The sequence below is a fragment of the Pongo pygmaeus genome, chromosome 13 (assembly GCF_028885625.2).
Source record: "Pongo pygmaeus isolate AG05252 chromosome 13, NHGRI_mPonPyg2-v2.0_pri, whole genome shotgun sequence".
Lineage (NCBI taxonomy): Eukaryota > Metazoa > Chordata > Mammalia > Primates > Hominidae > Pongo > Pongo pygmaeus.
In genome coordinates this window covers 103,066,111-103,088,539 of record NC_072386.2, presented here as the reverse complement: position 1 = coordinate 103,088,539, position 22,429 = coordinate 103,066,111, and the positions used below count along the sequence as shown (strand labels likewise).

The 22,429-nt window shown below is 35.9% G+C and overlaps 1 protein-coding gene across 4 annotated transcripts in view; it reads right to left on the bottom strand.

Annotated features, from left to right (window-relative positions):
• The window catches only part of KIAA1958 (KIAA1958 ortholog), a 175,480-nt gene that overhangs the window by 35,664 nt on the left and 117,387 nt on the right, over positions 1–22,429 (bottom strand). Inside the window, exon 3 of one of the 4 annotated variants that reach the window (XM_054500532.2) lies at positions 11,851–11,934. The exons of 2 other annotated variants lie outside the window; for them this stretch is intronic. In XM_054500532.2, coding sequence (XP_054356507.1) covers positions 11,851–11,934 — 84 coding nt within the window. Of the gene's footprint in view, positions 1–3; positions 11,935–22,429 lie in introns of those variants that run through there. One more of the 4 variants, XM_063650292.1, reaches the window with a different exon arrangement.

Genomic DNA, 22,429 nt, shown 5'->3' with positions numbered 1-22,429 from the left:
CTGTTGACACTCATTAGCTGACTTTATTGGATTGCTTTTCTTATTTCCATAAGTTTTAGGCTGTACCAACAAATATCAAAAACAATAGAAAATTACACTACATCAGAGGCAAACATTATACACACAATGGAATAAACTAGACATAAAACTAGATTTTTATTTAGAGCACAAGTACACAGACAAATATGAAGCAAAAACAGCGAGTTGACAAAGATGAGAACATCTTAGTGTAAAAAATCAGTGAGCAGCAAAATAAAGATGAAACTGAGGGTACTCTTAACAAAAAATTCTGTTATTACAAATATTGACAGGCAGCAGATTCTCTGACCAAAAGCATCAGTCACATATTTGACACACTAACAGTAATTTCCCTCTGTTGCAATTCACCTTTCTCCTCTTTCACAAACTATAACTGTAGCAGCTTTTAAAAAGTTGTAAAATATGATTTGAGTGAAACAGGCACACGTGCTTTTTTCATGTTAATCAGTTAAAAGCCAAGTGGCCAGAAAAAATATATAAAAATAACTATCTATCAAATTTGGGGAAAAGTAAATGCATCCTCAAAGAACACTACTATATTTTTTCAAATAGCAGAGTTAATCTGTTGAAACAATTTTCTCTAAGTATTAATTGTGGTTATTGTATTTCCAAGCAGATGCCTGGCCTTAAACTACAGCGACTAAATTGATAAATCTTTTTATTCCCAATTAACTTCCAAGGGATAGAGTAAAAGTGAAAGAAAGCTTAAACACATTCTTAAGATTTATAAGAAGGATGGAAGACCTTGTTGAATACAGCATTCATTCTATTAGACCATGAAAGTTCTTCATTTTAATAGATAAGTCATACATAATCAATCTGTTAAATCTAAAACACTTTCAATCTTCCCACCAGGTTTCAGGCCTACGGGGTTAGAGTTATATTTTCAGGCTACAACATAAAAGGTACAAACTATTACTGACCATGGGGTTAATCTAGCAAATCTACTTCTAACTTTGGCAGTGAAAACATTTAAAATTGTGGGAGAAATTGGAAACTCTATAAATTAGAAACCTAATAAATATATATATACATATTTGATTTAAAAACTGCCCGAGGCAAAAAGGCCTCAGGACAGAAATACAAAATGTACATAAGACCCAAAGGTGGGAAACAAACCCAAGAGCAGGACTCAAATAAATGTGCCCACTGCTAAATTGTTAATCATCAGGATATATCATGCCATAATCTTTGGTGTCCAAAATATAAAAGGAATTCTTGGTACAAAGGCTCTGCCTGAAAACCTCTGATGTAGGAATCAAGAAATACTTTTGCGTGACTCTGGAGGCCAATGGACAGAGGTAGAACTTCTTTAGACCACACATAATTAAATTTATTTTTATTGCTTTATCACCTCATGGAGGGGCAAATGTCTACAGCATATTCTAGAGAAGAGGCTCACAGTTAAAATCTGCCTTGTTTTCCTTTAAGCAAAGAGATGGTGGAGACCTTGAATTAGTTTCGATAGTCTTAGAATTAAATCAGTAATTTCATCAGCAATGTGTCCAAATACAGCATTGGCTGTTGCTGCAGATCTGACAGTTACACAAAAAGTTTCTACAGAATTCAGATTACCCCTTTATTAAAAGAATCTTGTAATGATAAGCCCATTGAACTGACAGAAGGAAACCCTGCACCCAGTGTGGAGTTCTGGCATGTTGGTGTAAAAAGGCTCTTCAGAAAGCAGCCTTCTTTTCTTAACACTTTATGACAGCTTCCCCCCACTCATTTTAAGAGTATAAATAAAAGTATAGTGGTATTTCCCTCATATTAAATTTTAACAATGTGTAGTAGAGTCAATCTGTTGAAACAATTTTCTCTTTACTTTCAGTTTGTTTGGAATTGCTGAGGCAAGATGGAAACACCAGGTACCAAACTAGACAAGTGGGCATGAAAAAACCCTAATGGCCATAAGGCAACCAAGTATGTTAAGTAAGTCTGTGTAAATGCTGAATGTAAAAGTTAACAAGTGGGAACTGTGAGGTTTCAATGGTTCTTAATAAAGGAAATAAAATTACTGAATATTCTTTTTTTCTTTTTTAGGAGTGTTGGAGCCTCACTCCCTCACCCAGGCTGGAGTGCAGTGGTATGATCTCAGATCACTACAACCTCCACCTCCTGGGCTCAAGCGATGCTCCTGCCTCAGCCTCCCAAGTAGCTGGGATTACAGGTGTGAGCCACCACACCCAGCTAATTTTTGTATTTTTAGTAGAGACTGGGTTTCGTCATGTGGCCAGGCTGGGCTCGAACTCCTGATCTCAGGTGATCCACCTGCCTCAGTCTCCCAAAGTGCTGGGACTGCAGGTGTGAGTCACCATCTCCAGCCTGAATATTCTTATTAAATGAAATTCAAACAATAAGCCATGATAGCCAACAAAAATAATGTATGCACCTCACAGTCCTCTATTACACTGTTCAGCCTAAAAATATCCAGATCAAGAGAAATTCTACTGCTCGTCATTCGACTGGATTTTTCTGTAAGATACTCAAATATCAAAAGAAAAAAATAATTAAAATTCTAGAGGAAGAGAGTATTAGAAAAGTTCAGAATTCTTGCTTTCTTTCTCTTTTTGCAAATGTTTTTTGCTTTCAAAGAGCTCGGAAAGTGTCGAAGAAAAGCTGACCTGGCCTGGAATTATAAATGTGACACAAGATTTTCAAGTTTGGCACCACTTTGACAACTACAATATTTCCTTCTGTAGAGGCCACCAAGTGCTGGCTCAAAATATTAAACAATGAAGTACATAGTTACTTAAGTCACACATAGAAATGTTGACTGGCACAGCCTTTTAACAGAGTTTTTCAGTTTAACTACAATAAGTGATAGCAGCAGTGGTTAACAATTCCACATCAACACCACAAACACACATATGAAAGAGCACCTATAACAACATGCAAAATCTCAACATCACTGAATATTACACAATGCATAGAAATCGTAATGATTTTTGGCAAGGTGTTTTTTTTTTTTTGTAACAAATGCTTTATAAAACAAAAGTTATTTTGTTATAAATGCTGTTTAAAAAGTTGTAACAATCTAATGGGTTATAGATACAAAAGTTCAGTTAGATAAAGTTAATCTGAGTGGGTTAATACTAAACATGGACCTCCTACTTCATCCAATATAAATAAACAATTATAAATTAATTTCTAGTGGAAGTACACTAAGGGATTTATAAAAGAATTACAGAAAATAAATGGACATAAAAATCACTAAAATACAGTATACACAATTACTGTTAGGAATCTATATTGCTGATATCTTCCTAGTTCTACTTATCACAAACAAACAATGCCAAAGCATTTTCAAAGCTCTTATTGAAATGAATGTATAATGGTAAAAATGCTAATTCCAGTGTAATATCAAGACAAACATTAGAAGTCTAACATAATTCAACATTACAGAAAAAAGACAAATCACACTGTACCTTTTTAAAAAACATCTAAAATTTGAACTTTTTCAACTATGATCTGGTAAATATGATTTGTAAAATAAAAATTTATGAAACGTTTAAATATTTATGCTTGAGTTCCTTTTCAGAAGAGTAAGCAAGATGAGAAATACAAATAATTTGCATTTAAGTAAGTTTGTATTTCTACATCTACTTACTATAGGCCTCTTTCCTTAGTTACCATTTTTCCTCATTACTATCTCTAAATAAATTTACTTCAGAAACTTCCTAATTATGTCGATAGAAATTTGATCCTTTTGACTGAGGATATATCCCAAAACTTTAAATATGATTTTTAAAACTTGCCAGACTAAAAAATATTGTGGGTTGCATTCAGAACCAGTAGTATAGATGCTATGTAGCTCAATATCCAAGTGAATATCAAATTAAACAAAAATGTATTTTTGTTCATAATCTATAACTAGAATTGATATTCTTGAAGACTGTAGTTTCCCCTCCATAACTGATAACTAAATGTAAATTGGGTAGGCTGAGAGATGTTTGTTAGAATCAAAGAACAATTACATTTACAGATTTTCCTATCAAACTCCAAAAAGAAAAGTTGCTAAAACTAAGATGTAACACAACACAGTGAAAAGTGAAATGTCACATTCAAAACAGCCTATTGGAACTTGGCAACTTGAATCTACTCCTAAGAGAAATTTGTGGGTTTTAAAAACAATTAAAATTTGGAAAACAGGAAGCAGAAATATAGGGTTGTTTTTCCTCTCTAAACTCTACCTATGGACAGGAAGTCAGGATGCCTGGTTCTAGTCCTGGCTTTAACCCTAACAAGGGAAAGCTCACACCCTAACAGGGTGTGACCACCTGGGCATTCACCTTCTTTCTCTGGGGCTATTGCCTCTTTTGTAAAAGGGTGGATTAGGCCAGAGCAGTGGCTCATGACTGTAATTCTAGCACTTTAGGAGGCTGATGTGGGGGGATCACTTGAGTCCAGGAGTTTGAGACCAGCCCGGGCAACACAGTGAGATCCGATGTCTACAAAAAATTTTTAAAAATTAGTCAGGCCTGGTGGTATGAACCTGGAGTTGCAGCTACTTGGGAGGTGGAGTTGGGAGGATTGCTTGAGCCCAGGAGTTCAAGGCTAAAGTGCCACTGCAGTGAGTCTTGATTGTGCCACTGCACTCCAGCCTGGACAACAGCGAGATCCTGTCTCGAAAAACAAATAAATAAATAAATAAAAAGGTAGATTCAATGTTTCCAATTTTATTTTCCAGATAGCACACCTGAAGGATGCATTGCAGAGGGAACAGCAGCTCAGTCGTAAGTCTCAAAGGAGGGGAGGGGGTAGGAAACATGAGACCTCTGGGGAATTTGTTTGAGGTTTTGTGTTCTCTTGGCTATTTCTATCTCCTTACTCTCCCCACTCCCCACCTACATGAGGACGTGGTGACTCCTACTCTTCACAGCATTGAAAATCACTGGGCTAGATGATCTCTTGGGTCCTTTCCAGATCTAGCCTCTGTGACTAATAATTCAACAAAGACAATGGTTTACATTAACACTCAGACCTAATTAATATTCTAATCAAACTGTGACTCCGACCTAATTAATACACTGGTTCTAATTCACAAAAGTCACTGTTTACTTAAGAACTCAATGTAAGTGTATTAAAATGCCATTAAAAAATAATTTTCAAGCTTTTGCTCAGCTTTGGCAGGCCTAACTGGTCAATTTACAAACAGGCTGGACCATGAGGAATTTTAAATGTCTTCCTTTTCTGTTTAGAAAAGTAAAATTAGAGTTCTTGGTACTTCATCAATACCATCTCTTCTTTTCTGTTGTTATATCACTAGAAATACACCAACTCCCAACAGGATGATATCTGCGATGTATTTCTTTATTCCAGTTCTATTTGATGGCAAGGATCTCTAAAATTATCCTAGCTTCATCACTTTGCTTTATGAAAGGCTATGCACTCAATATCATCTTAACCAGATCCAAGTGGGAAGGGAAAGCAATGTTTGCATACCATGCATTAAACAACGATTGAGGATGCCCTTGCCAATGTGCATTTCTTAACTGATCACAGTCTATCTGTACCATATTGTATGGTAGATGTACAGAGACATATCTTGTATAATAGAATTCTATTTGGGAAACATTTATTAAGCTGATAGAGAACTTGCTAATTCTTTCAGCACTTGTAACTATTTTTTAATGAACGCTTTAAAAGATATCTTGCTCCAAGAAATTATACATTCCCCTTGACTTTCCTCCCTAGGCTTAGGTATCTATTTCTTCTGTCATATGGGAGAGAGTTTTTATTTACAGGTGCTTAGTATTACAGCTTTATTTTGGCTAGAGAAATAAGGATCAAAATATACCTTTCCTATAGATAAAGAAAATCAGTCAGAAGAGGGCTAATTAAGATCAGAAGTGTCTGTCTCACATTAAACTGCAGACAGTCGAACCAGAAAAAATCTGAATAGGTTCACAGTCTACCTCTAATTCATATTTAGTATCTGGTCAATGGCAATCGATACTGGCTTATAGGCAGTCCCTCTGCCTAGACCCTCCCGCTTCCCTGCCTGAATTATAAAGGACTCTCTTGAAATTGGGGTTTTGGCTTTAATTGGGGTAAAAATAAATTATACACATATACACACTTGCCTCCATGACAAAGTTAGGTGTTTAAATTTTAGAGTAACACAAACTTCTGCTCTCTGCTGGTAACCAGGGGTAAACAAACTGCTTAATATCTCATCTCAAAATACTACAGTAATGGTGCCTAAATAATGTTGTGCTAACACTGATCTCGATCAATGAGGAGTTGAATTGATGATTTTATTACACCTGGGATTTCATTTATAATTTATAACTTCAGAGGGTCTACAGAAGCACAGCAAATCACTTCTTGAACAAGTAGCTACAGCAGAAAAAGAGAGTGCTTAATGGGATCTGGATCTAATTTCAGATACGGATGCTCTTACATATTAACTGTGACATGGGCAAGCCATTTGACTTTTCTGGATTTCCTTGATTATAAAAGGGAAATAATAATACTTACCTAATGGGACTATTGTGAGAATTAAGTGAAACAACTTATAAAGCACTCAGTACAATGGCACATTGTCAGTGCTCAAGAGGTGATAGTCACTGATGACAGATCTGCACATTCTGATGCATATGTGCACCTATATGAACACAGTGGATGGTACAGAAATGCCTTCTCTTTATTGATTTTAAAACAGGCTCTAAGAAAGATTCTCCAGAAAATACTCAAAGCAGAATTTTGTACTCCGCAGCAGACCAACATATTCAATGAATAAATAATGGATAAATTGCATGAGTACAAAGTTTGGAAAACTACGCAAAATAGTATTAGCAGAGCTTTTTGCTGGGCTCTCAAAAATGAACTAACTTTTATTACAATGTCTTTTATAAATTCTTTGAGAGCAGGGACTATTTCACTTATCTGTTTGGCCCCTAGCTGTTCAATAAATATTTGTTGATGTGACTACAAATTTTCATCTCAATAAAGTCATTGATTTCATGGCATCTGGAAGCTAAGCCATATGATTTAGTCAAGTAAACGCTATGAAAGTTTCAGCTAATAATAATCTAACTGAAAAACCAAAGAGATCAAATGTATGCTAGAAGATTTTCAGACTACTCTTTTGTAGAACAGGCAGTGATGTAACATAGGAAAAATTTAGCCATAGGGAAAAATAATTATAAATATCGTAAATTGCTGATATATATTTATAAGTCATATTCAGACCAGCCCTAATAACCGTGATATCAAATGGAATCTAGAATAAGCTGTCTTGAATAAATATCCTATCTCTTAACTTTTTCAAACATTATAGTTTTTTAAAAAATAGCATCTATGGTTTTCAAGAATCACTCACATGAATATGGTAGAAAGACCAAATTATGCAGCTATGTCATCCAAATGCTGACAGTGTTCAGTGTTTTTGTTGTAGACAGTGCAAAACTTTCAGTCATGTGAGGAACACTGGAGGGTTTCTTACATGACATTACATTTATCTTAAAGTGTAAGCACTGCAAATATGGCTTTATTTGAGCCACAGGATTGCCTGAAAAGGCAGCACATTCAGTTGTAGTGAACACCTCCTGGACTGTTGATTTTTTGCTAAAGTATATATGCAATTTTGACATCTGCCTCTGCCACAGCATGAACATGACTTCTTCTTAAGCTAATATTCCAAATAATAAAAATGGCATCTGGCAGTGCTATCTTCTCAGTATCATTTAGATAAAAACACAAAATTTAGAGGTAGCTGTAGATTTTTCATAATGTAAGTAACTCCAAGAGATAACACCAGCACTTTGGGAGGCCAAGGCAGGAGGATCTCTTGAGGCTAGGAGTTTGAGACCAGCCTGGGCAACACAGTGAGACCCCATCTCTACAAAAAATTAGCGAAGTGTGATGGTGTGCACTTGTAGTTCCAGCTATTTGGGAGGCTGAGGCGGGAGGATCTCTTGAGCCCCAGAGTTTGAGGTTGACAGTGAGCTATGACTGCACCTCTGCACTCCAGCCTGGGCGACAGAGCAAGACCCTGTCTCTATTCAAACAAACAAAAACAGACTGATAACTGTAATTTGGCTAGGTTTCTACCAAGCCATTATTCAGAAAACAGTTTTCTGAAACTAAAAGTCACAATGTTCCTATTTGGTTTGAGTTATCACAGAAAAATATAAATAAATAAAAATAATTCACATTCTCAATTTAATTGTGTTCTTCTAAATGAAGATGCAATACGATTAAGCAGGACAAAGATTTTCATTTTAGTACCTCAATAAATACAGATAGGGAACTGACATTTTCTAGTTCTGCTTTCACAGTGCATACTGACTACTCTTCTTCCTTAAGACAAACTTACTGTGCTGTCAGAAACATATCAAAAATTTAGAAACCATGTCAATTAAAAATTAAATGCACCATAACATTTTAAGTGTTTTACAGAGACCTTTTTTTAAACATGAGAGTTTAAGAGTTCCCTTAAAGTAGGCTGTCTGATGCCGTAAGGACTAACTATAGAATAAGGCGAACAGGAAGGTTCTGTAAAGAGAACTGGGAGAAAGAGGCTCTGTGGCTCCAAATGTACGGGTGTGGGAGAGGATTAGAGGACATGCTGCCACCATGGAAGATCACTCGGCATTCCTTTTGATCAGACATCCTTCAGAGATGTTAAGACACTGTGTCCCCAGCTCTGGACACTGGAAATTAATGATGAGCTGGTACTGGGAAACTTAAATAGAAAAAAACTCCGGAGTGAAATGACAGACTACCATTTCTTTAGCTATGACCTAATTGACTTATCTTGACCTGACCATAAAATAAAGATAACTCACCTTTTCAAAGTTGCTGAAAATATTAAGATAATGTATATAGAAATAAATATGTAAGTACTACAGTATGTCTGAAGAAATATTTGCCAAAATGTTAACAGTAGTTATCTTTGGCTAGAAGACTTATGAGTATGTATTTTGTTTTCTTTATCCTTATCTGTGTTTTCCTTTTTTTTTTTTTTTTTTTACGATTAGTAACTATGACTTACATATGTGATCCATGTAAGTCACTTAGCACAGTGCTGGCATGCACGCTGGCTCAAAAATGGCAGCTCTCATCATTATCAATACAAAAACATAAAGCAAGACATTCTCTGCCCTTTCTTCTTGTTTCTGGATGTATAAATGAATACTTCTCTATGGAGGAAAAGTCATGAACATGAGGTTAATTCCACCACACAAAGTCCATGGCTGACTTCCCACTCCTGAGCCAGATGAAAGGTCACAGCTTAGAGGAACAGGTCTTTATGTGCTTATGACTTGGTGTTGGAAGGAGTTCCCTGACCATGGGAGAGCTCAGCTCTGTGATGATTTAGCAAAGCAATTCAGAATGAAATTTGTCCTGGTTATACACTAAATTAATGTACAAAATACCACCTACCTTTCTAGCTAATGTGAATTATGAGGTTGCCTTGAAGAACAAATATTTCCCAATAGAATTCCCAGATTCAACAAAACAATCAAGATTTGGAGTTTATGCGTGTTGCTGATTATACAGAATAGGAACCTAGCTCAGCTTTATTGTGGCTCTAAAGTCTAAATTTATTTTATTTTTGAAATATCTTAACTAATAATTCACCACAGGCATCAAGACTTGAAAACAAAGACCTTGGAAAAACTGCCACAAATGTTTAACCAAAACTATTATAATAATTGCAGGATATCACAGATAAACACATTTATATTTACTATAGAAAAATCTCGCACATTTTCAAGAATGTCTTGAATTCAGCAAAATCTGGTAACAAAATATTGTTACCTAAAATGAGTGCCAATATTCCTTGGATCTCAATTACAGAGTCAAATACACAGCCTTGCCTCAGGAGAAAAGAGACTGTTTAATGCTTCTAAGTAAATAATTCGGGGAATATGAACTTTGAAGAGGATGAGTTTTTTTGTTGTCTCGACTACTGCTTCTAGAGTAAGACTTTCCACCTTTTACCTTTTTGATATGCAATCTAATGCTTGGCAACATTTTCAAAGCTTTGGTAGGTTTAAATTTCTTGTCAAACTTCATTTATACCCATTTCTTAGGGACAAAAAAAGAAACATTCTTTCCAGGTTCAAGCACAATAGTTAAAATGAGCTATGTAACAGTCTTTTTAGCCACAATATTAGACTTTGCATATTATTTTAAAATCATATATCTCCCAAAAAGAATGGCACCTTTATTCCCTCCTTCTACCCTTTCCCCCCAAAAAGAAAAGATGTTAGCTAAACATCTAGATTTTCGTACATTGTAAAAAATGAGGCACAGGAGCTAAAACTCTAATTAAGTTAAAAAAGAGAAGATGTAAATAATTTGATGTTGAGCTTATACAACACTTTCGTATTGTGGATCTAGCTGAATACAGTTTTGCATCAGCAGTAAAGTTAATGTCTCCTCTTGATTAATATAGAATTTTAAAAATTAAAAAAATAAAGCCATTTATTAAGGAGACCAAAAATGGGAGTTGGGGTGGGAAGGAAAAGCAGGAGTTGAGGACGCAAGCATGTAAGTCTAGGATGACTCTCAATTTCCTTTTTGACAGTTTTTAAAAAACAGAATTCCCTCTCTACTTTGTGTTGCCTGAGAACCACGTACAGTTTTGTAAAGTCTGTAACAGTAATTACATTTGATCACCCACAAGTACATTTGTCTTAAGCCTATAAATACTATGTTAGTAATACTAAATTATCTCCATTGGCTTATTTGTAAAAAGAAAAATATATTATATATTTATATTTTTATAAAGTGAATTAACACTGAGGGCACAGGAAAGGGAATGAGAAGCGGTGTATAATCACAGTTTCTCTGGACACAGTAACCAAACTGGAGTCTTGCTCAAGCCACCTGGTCAAGCGGTATCTGAGGAAGAGTCATAGGAGGCGGAGACGATGAAATTGCCATTGTTGGAGTGGCCGGCCACTGACTGGGCAGCCTGCTGGCTCAGATTGTTACAGATCAGCACGAGCTGGTTGCTCTGGGCCTCAGACAAGGTGCTGCAGCTCTGATACACACTGAAGTTGGTTTTCCTGCCAGGGATGTTGCCCTTCTCACACATGGTCTTCACCATCTTGGCCAGCTTGTTCTTGCCAAGGGCCTGGCAGTTGTACCAATGCAGAGCCGCCAAGTTCACGACTGGCTTGATGGATAAGTAGAAAGGGGCATCCTCGTAGCGCATGGCGGGAGGCCGCCGCTGGGCATACTCCTTATAGTCCTGGACAGGGCAGGTCTGTGGGGCATGCTGGGTGGCATACACACGGGAGTCTGTCCCCCCTCTCTTGGTTTTGGCATTCAAGTCTCCAGTGTCCTGACCCATCCACTCCAAGTACTCTAGACCCGTCTCTGTTATGCGGAGCCGGATATCACCCCATTTTAAGGTAGATCCATGGAAGCCTGTGCAATGCCCAAAAGCTTTTGTGTTGTTGAGCCAGACTAGGTTGAGCAAACCCTCAGGATTATATCGGCTTAGCAGTCCCCTTTTCCGCAGAATGAGCTCGTCAGCAAAGGTGAGCTTCATGGACTTGTGTGGTTTATTTCCTTTTCCTTTACAGCGGAGTTCAATTTGCTTCTGCTTCAGGGCCTCTTGGGAACGCTTGAATTCCTTATCCCTGGTGATGCTATAGCCATACCTGTGTTCTTTCAGGTACCTTTCGAGCCCACACTGGTAATTGGCCAAGCTGTTGGGTTCGTATTCGGACCCATCCTTCTGCCTGGCATCAACAAAGAAAGAGGCAAGGTAGGCATCCAACTCCTTGCAAGGGATGACATAAATCTCTCTTGTTTCAGAAGGATACTTGGAGATGAGGAACTCACGGAAATTGCGGAGCGCGGTCTGCGTGCTCCGGATGGTTTTCTCGTTCTGCTCCCTGCTGAGCTCAGCTGCTCTTTCATCCTGGTCTGCAACAAATTGGGGGGGGGAGGGATAGAGAGGGTGTTGATGAGTTCAGACAATGCACTTTCTACTCTGAAATAAAGTTTCCTTTTATAATGACAAGGGAAAGGAGGAATCAATTTTACAGAGATCACTGATAAATGTTATTTACATACCTGTCACATTGTAATAGCCAACTTCAGTTTCACAAATGATCTACTAGACAAGCATATGGCCCATTACAAGCAAAACGAGCTTCCTATGTCACGGGCACATAGTTTAGTGCATGAAGGTTTGTCAAAAGAGAGAGATTAGAGACAACCTTCGTTTTAGGAAAAATGTGGGACAGAAATGTGCTATTTATCCTACTGCAGCGTGCAAGGGCCCCATTAGCGCTGACAAACTCATTCCGAATCACTTCATTTGTGAAAATAGAGGTTGTACTGGTTCCATTTTATTGAATTAAACTAAAATATCTGTATTTGTTATTTTAACGCATCACTAAAAATCTGTATTTAAAAATGACAAAGCAGATCTTTTATGGCAGTTAATTAAATACTTGTTCTTCTACAGCAATTCGGGTAAACATAGTTTATAAGCATTCTGCATGTAATTGCAGGGCATTTGTAATAAGTGATGAATGGAAATATTTGGTATTTTGGAGGGTAATGAGGATAAAACATCATAGCTACAGAGACAGGACGGTTACATTTGAATTAGGCTATTATAGTCAAGATGTAAAGAAGGGGGTATGTCTCCAGGATCCGCTGTTTCTTTTTATTACTTTATTATTTGTACTCTGCTACCAAGGACTTGAGGTGCCTCTTTCTGTTTTGGATCATCCATGATTAAGTAATGCTGCCCTAGAATAGCTGTCTTCACAGATTGCTGTGCTTCAGAATCATCCAGGATGCTTGATCAAAATGCAGATTACCACGTAGCAGGTGTAGGAATCTGTATCTTAACCAGCATCTCTATGTTCATGATGAGGTTTGAGAGAATACATTTTGAGAAACAAAGTTCTAGTGCTTATGTCCTAGGCAGGAAATCTTACTCTATTTTCACCAATTTTTAAATAATAGTTAAGTTCAATTATATCATTTACATGGTTTCATTTCAGTAAAATGTAATTTAAATTTAGGATCTTAACATTAATGATAAAATATTTTGTCAAAACCACTATTATGTTAGACATGGTCTGGTGAAACTCAAGAGAAACCCTAAAGAAGGCATACAAATAAAAAACAAAAACAAAAACAAAAACAGGCTACCCTATTGACTGCTGAGAGGCAAACACAGAGGTTAATTTCAAACAACATAAAATATGTAATTTCTGATTTCTAAAGTATAAGGTAAAAGTATTTTATCTTAATTATGTTATCTAGAAAAAGTTATATTAACTTGTAAGATTGCTTAGTGGAAGTCTTTGTAATTACCACATCCAATGATAAAATTTCTAATAAACTGAATTTTATTTACACACTACTTTTTGTATTACTATACATATATATGAATAGCCATGTTATTTCAAAATGACAATCATAGGGCATTATTGCCAAAATCCACAAAACTTTATAAAATGATATAAATGAAAATTCACTAAACTAGTTAGCTATTTTTATAGGCACATTTTTGAGGGATCACATTTCCAAAATTCAAATATACAAAAGTAAGCTTTATGCTCCAATACACTTAACTTTTAGTCATGCTATTTTCTTCCAGTTGAAATTGTTTATCTATTGACAATAAAGATGTTTATCTTTCCATCAAAAACATGGAAGCCACAGGTTGAATGTAACCATTTGACATGCTGGCTTCCTTGACTGTTTACATGGACAGCCAAAGGGGCCAGCGCATCTGTTTTTTTTGGCTACTTGTTCAAATATCTATCACAGCAGTCTTCTAACTTCAAACAAAGATTTTCTAAGAAATAAATAGTCACAGACAACTTTGGGAGAAAAATTTCCAGGTTCTCAACTTTCACATGGGATCTTTTAAAAACTTTCTTGTCTGAGATGTAAACTGAGTTGTACATATTGCCATCCCAAACCTACTACAGTACATACTCTGGGGTGTATTGATTTATAAATTTTGTTTGGCTCCTCAAAGTCAAAAGACTTGACTTTTACCCATTAGCATTTCCTGTCTTTAAATAATTAAACCCATAGCATTTCCTGTCTTATGCATATTTTGACAAAGGTGAAATCTACCATTAGAAACAGTGTTTGGGGCCTGAATGGGGTGTTCTGAATTTAGGACATATGAAGGGGTTATATGTTAGTGAGGTTGATTCTTCTAACTAGAACTAGAATATTCTGCAGAACTACAAAAAAGCTCAAGATAAAGTAGTAGCTTAAAATTTTATTAATTTCTTTCAGATGATTCAGTGTGCTTTTTATTCACAAGGTATTTAATATTATCAAATCATATCATGAAATACTGATTCTAGGTAGAGTTGCTCCTCTTTTTTTTTTTTTCAGACGGAGCCTTGCTCTGTCATCCAGGCTGGAGTGCAATGGCACGATCTTGGCTCACTGCAACCTCCACCTCCTAGGTTCAAGCGATTCTCCTGCCTCAGCCTCTCAAGTACTCAGGCACCCGCCATCATGCCTGGCTAATTTTTGTATTTTTGTAGAGATGCAGTTTCACCATGTTGGCCAGGCTGGTCTGGAATTCCTGACCTCGGGTGATCTGCCCGCCTTGGCCTCCCAAAGTGCTGGGATTATAGGCGTGAGCCACCACGCCCGGCCTCCTCCTCTTCATTTTATAAAATATTCACTATTTCCTACCTCCTTTTTTACAAAAGTAAATTGATTGAAACATATTGAAAAACCTTTGGGTGTCAATTTAAAAGTAAGTGAGTGGTAAAGACTATTCAAAGTTCTTTTAAGGGATATGTAAGCAAAAAAGTTTAAGTCTGTTGGATTTAATTAAGCAGCATTAGTCAGTCTGCTATTAGTGGAACTGGTGAAGACAACCACGGAAGGGTCCAGACTGCTGGTGTGGATGTCGTCACCTGCCACAGTCCCGAGTGAAGCTCTCCTTCTTCTGTATCTCCTCCACATTTCAGCACCATGCTAACACACACAAAGATGACTGACACATTCACACCTTTTCAACTCATCTTCAGCCAAGCCTTTCCCTCCTTTCTACTGGGCCTCAATCGTAGTTGACAGTCATTCCATCTGCAGGAAAATAAAACTAAAGACAAATGTCACACTGTCATATCCTTTCCTGACAGCCAGGAATGAGCTACACGAAGAGGTTGAAAGGGTAAAGACACCATCGTTGATTTTACATAAGTAAGAGGGAAAGAAATAGTTTTAAAGTCAAGTAATAGGAATAAGTTTTTTAGTTAATAACAAAATCAAGTAAGACTAGAGAAGACTGACAATAAAATACAAAACTATTACAACTATCTGCATTTACCTCTAGTTTTAGAAATTTTTCTGACCCATTCCTTTTAAAATCTTTTTAATAGGTGTAACATACATACAATGAAATAGACTAGTCATTAAGTGCATGTGATTAATTTTCACAAATTGAATACACCTGTGAATCCAGTGCCCAGATTAAGAAAAAGAACATCACCAGCACCCCAGAAGCTTTTCTCATGTCCTCTTCTTCCAGTCACTCGCTCTCACCAAGAAAAGCCGCTCTCCTGACTTGAAACATCATAGTTTTGTTTGGCCTATTATTGTAACACATATGAATGGACTCTTAGAAGGTAAACTCTTTTGTGTCTGGCTTCTTTTGCTCAACATTATGGTTTGTGAACTTCATCCATATTGTTGTGTATTTGTAGATAATTTATCCTCATTGCTGCACAACATTCCATTGTGTGAATATATTATAATTTATTTTTCCATTCTACTGGACATTGCATTCTATTGGTTTTCAGTTTTTGGCTATTTCCAATAAAACTGCCATAACATTCTAGTGGGTGCCTTTTGGTGATCATGTGCATGCATCTCTCTTGGGTATATACATAGGAGTGGAATTGTTGGGTCACAGGAAATCATGCGTTCAGCCATAATACTAAAGACAATTTGCCAAAGTGGTCATATCAATTTACTTTCTCCAGCATGAGGAAAGGGTGCTCCATTATCTTCAGCAACACTAAATACTGTTAACCTTTCTTACTTTAACCATTCTGGGCATGTAGTGATACTCCAGTGTGGTTTTAATTTTCATTTGGATATCCTCTTTCATGAAGTGCCCGTTCAAATATTTTGTCCATTTATCTACTGGATTGTCTGCTTTTTTCTTACTGTTTGTAGGAGATTTTTAACATATTCTAGATATGAATGTTTGTTATATTTATTGCAAATATCTTCTCCAATCTGTGGCTTGCCTTTTCATTTTTTAATAGTATTTTAATAAACAAGAATTCCTAATCTTATATAGTCCAATTTACCAATTTATTTCCCTTATGATTCATGCTTTTTGCCTCCTGTTGAAGACATTTTGCTTATTCCAAGGTTATGAAAGATTTTTCCATTTCTTCCAAAAGCTTTACTGTTTCACTTTTCACATTTTGATCTGCCATCCACCTAGAACTGACTTGCGTATTTTTGATCTGCCATTTACCAAAACATCCACCTATATGTTCTGAGATAGAAATTAAGATTTTTTTTCAATATGGATCATGATCCATTTGATTTTAATTAATTAATAAAATTTGAACAGGCAATAGAAGCATATAGGACAGTTTCTAAAAGCTACAAATGGGTATAGAGTAAAAGTAAGGCACCTGCTCATCTCAACCCTTTGTTACCAAGTTTCCCTCTTCACAACAACCAATGTTACCAGTTGATTATATATAATTTTCAAGATTTTATATTTCTTATTCTTTTCCTTTCAAAATGGGGGAGGGGGAAGAAGATACTATACATCGTATTCTATACTCTGCTTTTTACCATTATGTATTAGAGATAGCGCCATATTATTATGTATACAGTTGCCTTAATCTTTCTAATAGCTGCATTCTATTATATATGGATATACCAGAATTTTTCCAGTTTCCTAACTTCCTACAGATAGGCATTTGCATTATTTGCATCCTGTCGCTATTACAAACAACACTGCAATGGGTATCCCTGTAGACAGAACGTTTCCCATGCATGGGCAAGTATATCTATAGAATGAATTTCCAAAAGTGGAACTGCTATATTGCTACTGCCCTGAACATATGTTGAACTTATACTCCCATGATAAGACATAAGAGTGCTGCTTCAATCACACCTTCCCAGATATATTATCAAACCTCTTCATCTTTGCTTATTTAATTGTAATATATATTATGATTTTATTTTGCATTTCTTTTAGAAGATTTAATGCTTTTTCAAGTACATACTAGTTATCTGTATTCTCTCATTTTCTGTGAATTTTGTCATCTGTCCATTTTCTTTTTAAAATATTGATTTATAGGAACTCTGGATATATTTAAGAATATTTATATTCATATTTCGTCTTAATTCATTACAACAAAATTTATCTGCGACCCAGGCTGGCATGCAGTGATGTAATCACAGCTCACTGCAGCCTTGTCCTCCTGGGTTCAAGCAATCCTCCAATGTAGCTGGGCCTACAAACACACACCACCACACCTGGCTAATTAAAAAAATCCATGTTTTTTTTTTTGTTAGAAATGGGGGTCTCACGATGTTGTCCAGGCTGGTCTCAAACCCCTGCGCTCAAGCGATTCTTCCGCCTCAGCCTCCCAAAGCACTGGGATTACAGGTGTGAGCCACCCTGCCTAGAAAGTCTTAATTCTTAATATCTACTATTTACAGATTATTAATTTAGCCTTATTACATATTATGTATTATAAACATTTTTAATATATATTAACCCTTTGTCTATAATATATAAATAATATATTTTTTCTTTTTTTAGTTTGTCTTTGTCTTTGTGACTCTATTTTTTCATCACTATGATGGCATCTTTATCATATGCTAAATTCCTAAATGTATTTGGGTCTATTCTGAATCTTTAATTCTATTCCACTAACTAGTATCCTTATTAGGGCAAAGTATACTACTATTTAAAAGTAGGTGTAATAGAAATTTGTCTTAATAATTGACAAGCCTATTCAATCCCCTCCTTACTCTATTATTTCAGAACATTCCAGGATATTTTAAAACTTTTGTATAACAAATAAGCTTTAGAATCAGCTCCTATCATTTTAAAAATCCTGTTTGCATTTGCACTGATAAAATTAAATGTATACTAAGTTTAGGAAAACCTGACATACTTATGATTGGGAATCTTCCTCTATAAGAATAGATTATTGCCGTATTGTTCATTTGTCATATCTTTTGCATCTCCCAAATAGCTTTTTGATTTTCTCCCCACTCCAATTTTTTTTTTTTTTAAATCTTAAAGAGTTTTGTTAAATTTATTTATTCCTGGGTATTTTCTGTAATGCTATTCTTACTGCAAACGGAAATTTTCCAGTTTATTTTCTAACTGTTAATTGTATATAAGGTTACTAACTGTTGTATATTTGTATTGTACCCAACCAACTTACCCAAGATTTTTAGTTGATAATCTCGGGTTCTGAAAGTATATAATCCAAGCATTCCAAGTATACAATTACATCATTTGCAAAAATGGTAATTTTATCACTTCTTTTCAATGTTTATGCTCCATATAGCGTTTTGTTTTCTAAGTACTTCCAAAATAGGTACCTCTAGAACATGTTAAAAAACAGTGATAGGTTGTGGCTCATTACTGATATTAATGAGAAAATCTCCCAGAGTTTTACTTTAAAGAACAATGATAACCTTGGGGTTAAATGATACAGATATATTGATACGGGTCTATTTAAGACTTATTAAAGAATTTCCTATTCATATTTTAATAAGGCATTTCTTAAAACATTCATGTTAAATTTTATCAAATGGGTTTTCAGCATCTATGGAGAAGATACAATTTTTCTTTTGCTCTATTAAAAGATTTCCTAATGTAGAAGCATTATTTAACGTCTGTTATGAATCCCATTTGCTTGTGGTATATTCCTTTAATGCTCTGTTGAATTCTGCATGTTAATATTTTATTTAATATTTCTGCACTGGTATTCATAAGCCAATTTTGTCTATTTTAGGTTATTTCTGTTACATATTACTATTATAGTTCTGCTGGCATAAGAAAACAATTTGAAAGTATTAACTATACTTGAAATTCTGGTAGAATTCACGTGTGGAACCATCTAGGTCTGATGCTCTCTCTATGTGTCCTGGAGGGGTTGTGAGGAGAGGAGGCTTAGCGCTTTGTTAATTTACAATTTCTAGAAAATCATCTACTTCTTCCAAGCTTTTAAACTGACTTGCATAGAGTTGTACAAAGTAATGTCTTATGATAATTTCAATTTCTGGGGGACCCATGATTATTTCTCATTTTCATTTATTGTCTTCTATATCTATGCTTCCTCTTCTTAATCTCTCCTCCATACCCCTTTTGGTTATCTACCAGTTTACTTTGTTAGTGTTTTCAAAGATTTAGATTTTGGATATTTTTTCATTGGTTCTACTTTTTTCTAATACTCTGTTTTTGTTAACTGTCTTTCATTCTGCTTTAAATCTTTTTTTCTAACCTATTGAATTGGATGCTTAATTTCTTTTCCTACTTATTTATATTAATAAAAGTTTTTAAGTATATAAATTTCCTCTGAGTACTGGTTTATCTGCATCTCTAGGTTTTGCTATATAATGCTATTATTGTCATCATTATTATTTTTATCTAGTTACTCTGCATTATTGATTTCATAATAAAAACTTGTGAATCAAAAAAATTTTAGTGTTATAACATTTCCAGGAGGTAGGTTCATTTCATTTCCTAATTTTGTTAAAAATGTCTAATTTTGCTTCATTGTGTTCTGAAATATTATTCCAATTATTTTCTACTTCAGACATTTTACTGAGATTTTTCACCAGTGTTCCAACACAGCAGAAGGTAATGCACTGTGGAAGAATAGGGTATTATACAAGATGTCCATTCTCCCCACTTTTCTTCTCCTTGGCTCAATTTGGTCATTTAATATATGGGTTTTCTGGCCAGGCATGGAGGCTCATGCCTCCCCACTCACTTTGGGAGGCTGAGCGGGGAGGATGGCTTGACCCCAGGAGTTGGAGATCAGCCTGGGCAACACAGTGAGACCTGGTCTCTACCAAAAATTTAAAAATTTGCTGGGTGTGGTGGTGCATGCCTGTAGTTCTAGACACCTGAGAGGTTAAGGTAGGAGAATCCCTTGAGCCTAGGAGGTTGAGACTGCAGTGAGTCATGAGCATGCCACTGCACTCCAGCTTGAGTACCAAAGCGAGACCCTATCTCAAAAAACAAAAATTACATATATATAAAGTTTCCCAATCTCTGTGCATTTTGCACTTGCCTCTGTAATTCAAGTTTCAATTTTCCTTACATCCTTTTCTAGTCACATAACTTCACCTCAGAATTTTTTACAGTAAATTCCTATATTTACTGCAACTTATGCTTATTTATTAAAAATTATCATGTCCTTTAAACTATACTAGTATTTTATTAGAATTAGCTTTGTTAGTTATCTGATTATAAAGTTACGTCGAATTTGAGTAGTCTGCCCCATAGCTCCGTTATTTTTTAGTGTCAACTGTTTTCAGAAATGCATATATCATTTGATAGCAGTTACCTGCACAGCAGGTAACTTGCGATCTAATCTGAGAGTCTCTACCAAGTTTATAGTTATATTGTGATTTTACGAATATACACGAGATATATATGAATATATGTCAAGCTCTCTGTTTTCATTGTTGCATCAGGGCTCTTGCTCAGCTCCTCTTTCTGTTGGCCAAATCCTTCTCCTTCTGTTGGCTTCATCTCAGGCAGAAAAACAACAGCCAGAGGCTGAAAAGAGACTATTTCAGTATCTCCTTTTAGGAGTAAAGAAACTTTTTCCAGTTTATATTCTACTGTAAATTTTTCTAGTGTTATCACTGTTGTTATAACTTTGCTTCATATCATAAATCCTCTCTCTTCTCTTTTTTTCTGAGGAGGAAGGGGCTCTTGCTACATTGCCCAGGCTGGCCTTGAACTCCTGGGCTCAAGAAATCTTCCTGCCTCAGCCTCCTGAGCAGGTGGGACTACAGGTGCATGCCACCCCACCCAGCTTAAATCCTCTTGATCACGGCTCACTGCAACCTCCACCTCCAGTGCTCAAGTGATCCTCCCACCTCAGCCTCCCAAGTAGCTGGGACCACAGGCGTGTGACACCATGCCCGGTTAACTTTGTGCATTTTTGGTATAGATAACGGTTTTGCCATGTTGCCCAGGCTGGTCTCAAACTTCTGAGCTCAAGTGAGCCACCCACCTTGGACTCCCAAAGTGCTGGGATTACAGGTGTGCACCACCACACCCCGTCAAATTCTCTATTTTTATACAGCATATTTTGGTACTCCACTACAAAAAATGTCAAAATTAATATACCATATGCTTCCTTTTCTGTCTCCAACTAATCATTTTTCCATTACATTATTTTTCTTGGTCTATGTAATTGTTAGCTTTTAATCATATTATTTAGTTTTTCTAATGTTACCTATATACCATCAAAGGTTTATAAACCCTATTAGTTTAATTATTAGTTTTAAGTAACATCTTTTGAATCTTGTTTTATACTATTTCCCACTTACTACCCTCCCAACTTTTAACAATAAGACATTTCTTCATTGTCATGGTTTAAAATAATTACCATAAATATTTAGAAATAATTTAAAATAATGTTTTTAACCATAATTCCCACATTTTGGTCTCAGTCTTGTAATTAAATGGAGGGAATGAAAGCTTACCTCAAGTGTTTTGCCAGTTTCCATCTCTCAGCTGGCTAAGTTTGTCCTCTAACAGCTTATTCAAAAAGTATTTATGAAAAGTGTTTTCCTGAGGTCCTGAGTTCTTGAGAATATCTTTACACTTTTATTGCTTTTATAACTGAGTAACAGTTTGATTAGGTTCAAAATTCTCCACTCATACTCATTCTCCCCCAAGCCCAAACATTAGTGGCATTGTTCAGCTGTCTTTTAGAACTCAGTGCTGTCTTAGAAAAGCCAATGGTCAGCATTATCTTCCACCTTTACAGGTCTCTGGATTGCCTTTGCCTTTTTTTTTTTTTTTTTTTTGTCTTGGATATCTAAATGATTATCTTTTTATCTATGAGGGGCAATAACTTTACTAGGAAATGTCTCCGTGCTGATCGTTGCACATTAGTCTTTTTTTCTGGTACAGAGTACATCCTTTCAAGCCATAAATTCAAGTATCTCCCCATTGCCTTCTCTTACCGGCAGACCACTTCCCTCAAAGTTGGCAAGTGTATAGGTGTTTCTTTACTCAGCTCTGCCTCCTATGCTACTCTCTGGTGTCAAACAGGGCACAGGGAAGCTCTCACCACCAACCTAAGTTCCCCATTCCAGTTCTTCAAAAGTGAATGTTTATTTTACCACTGAGCACGGACCACCTCAGTGGAAAACTGAGGTCTCTCACTTCCATCTGAAA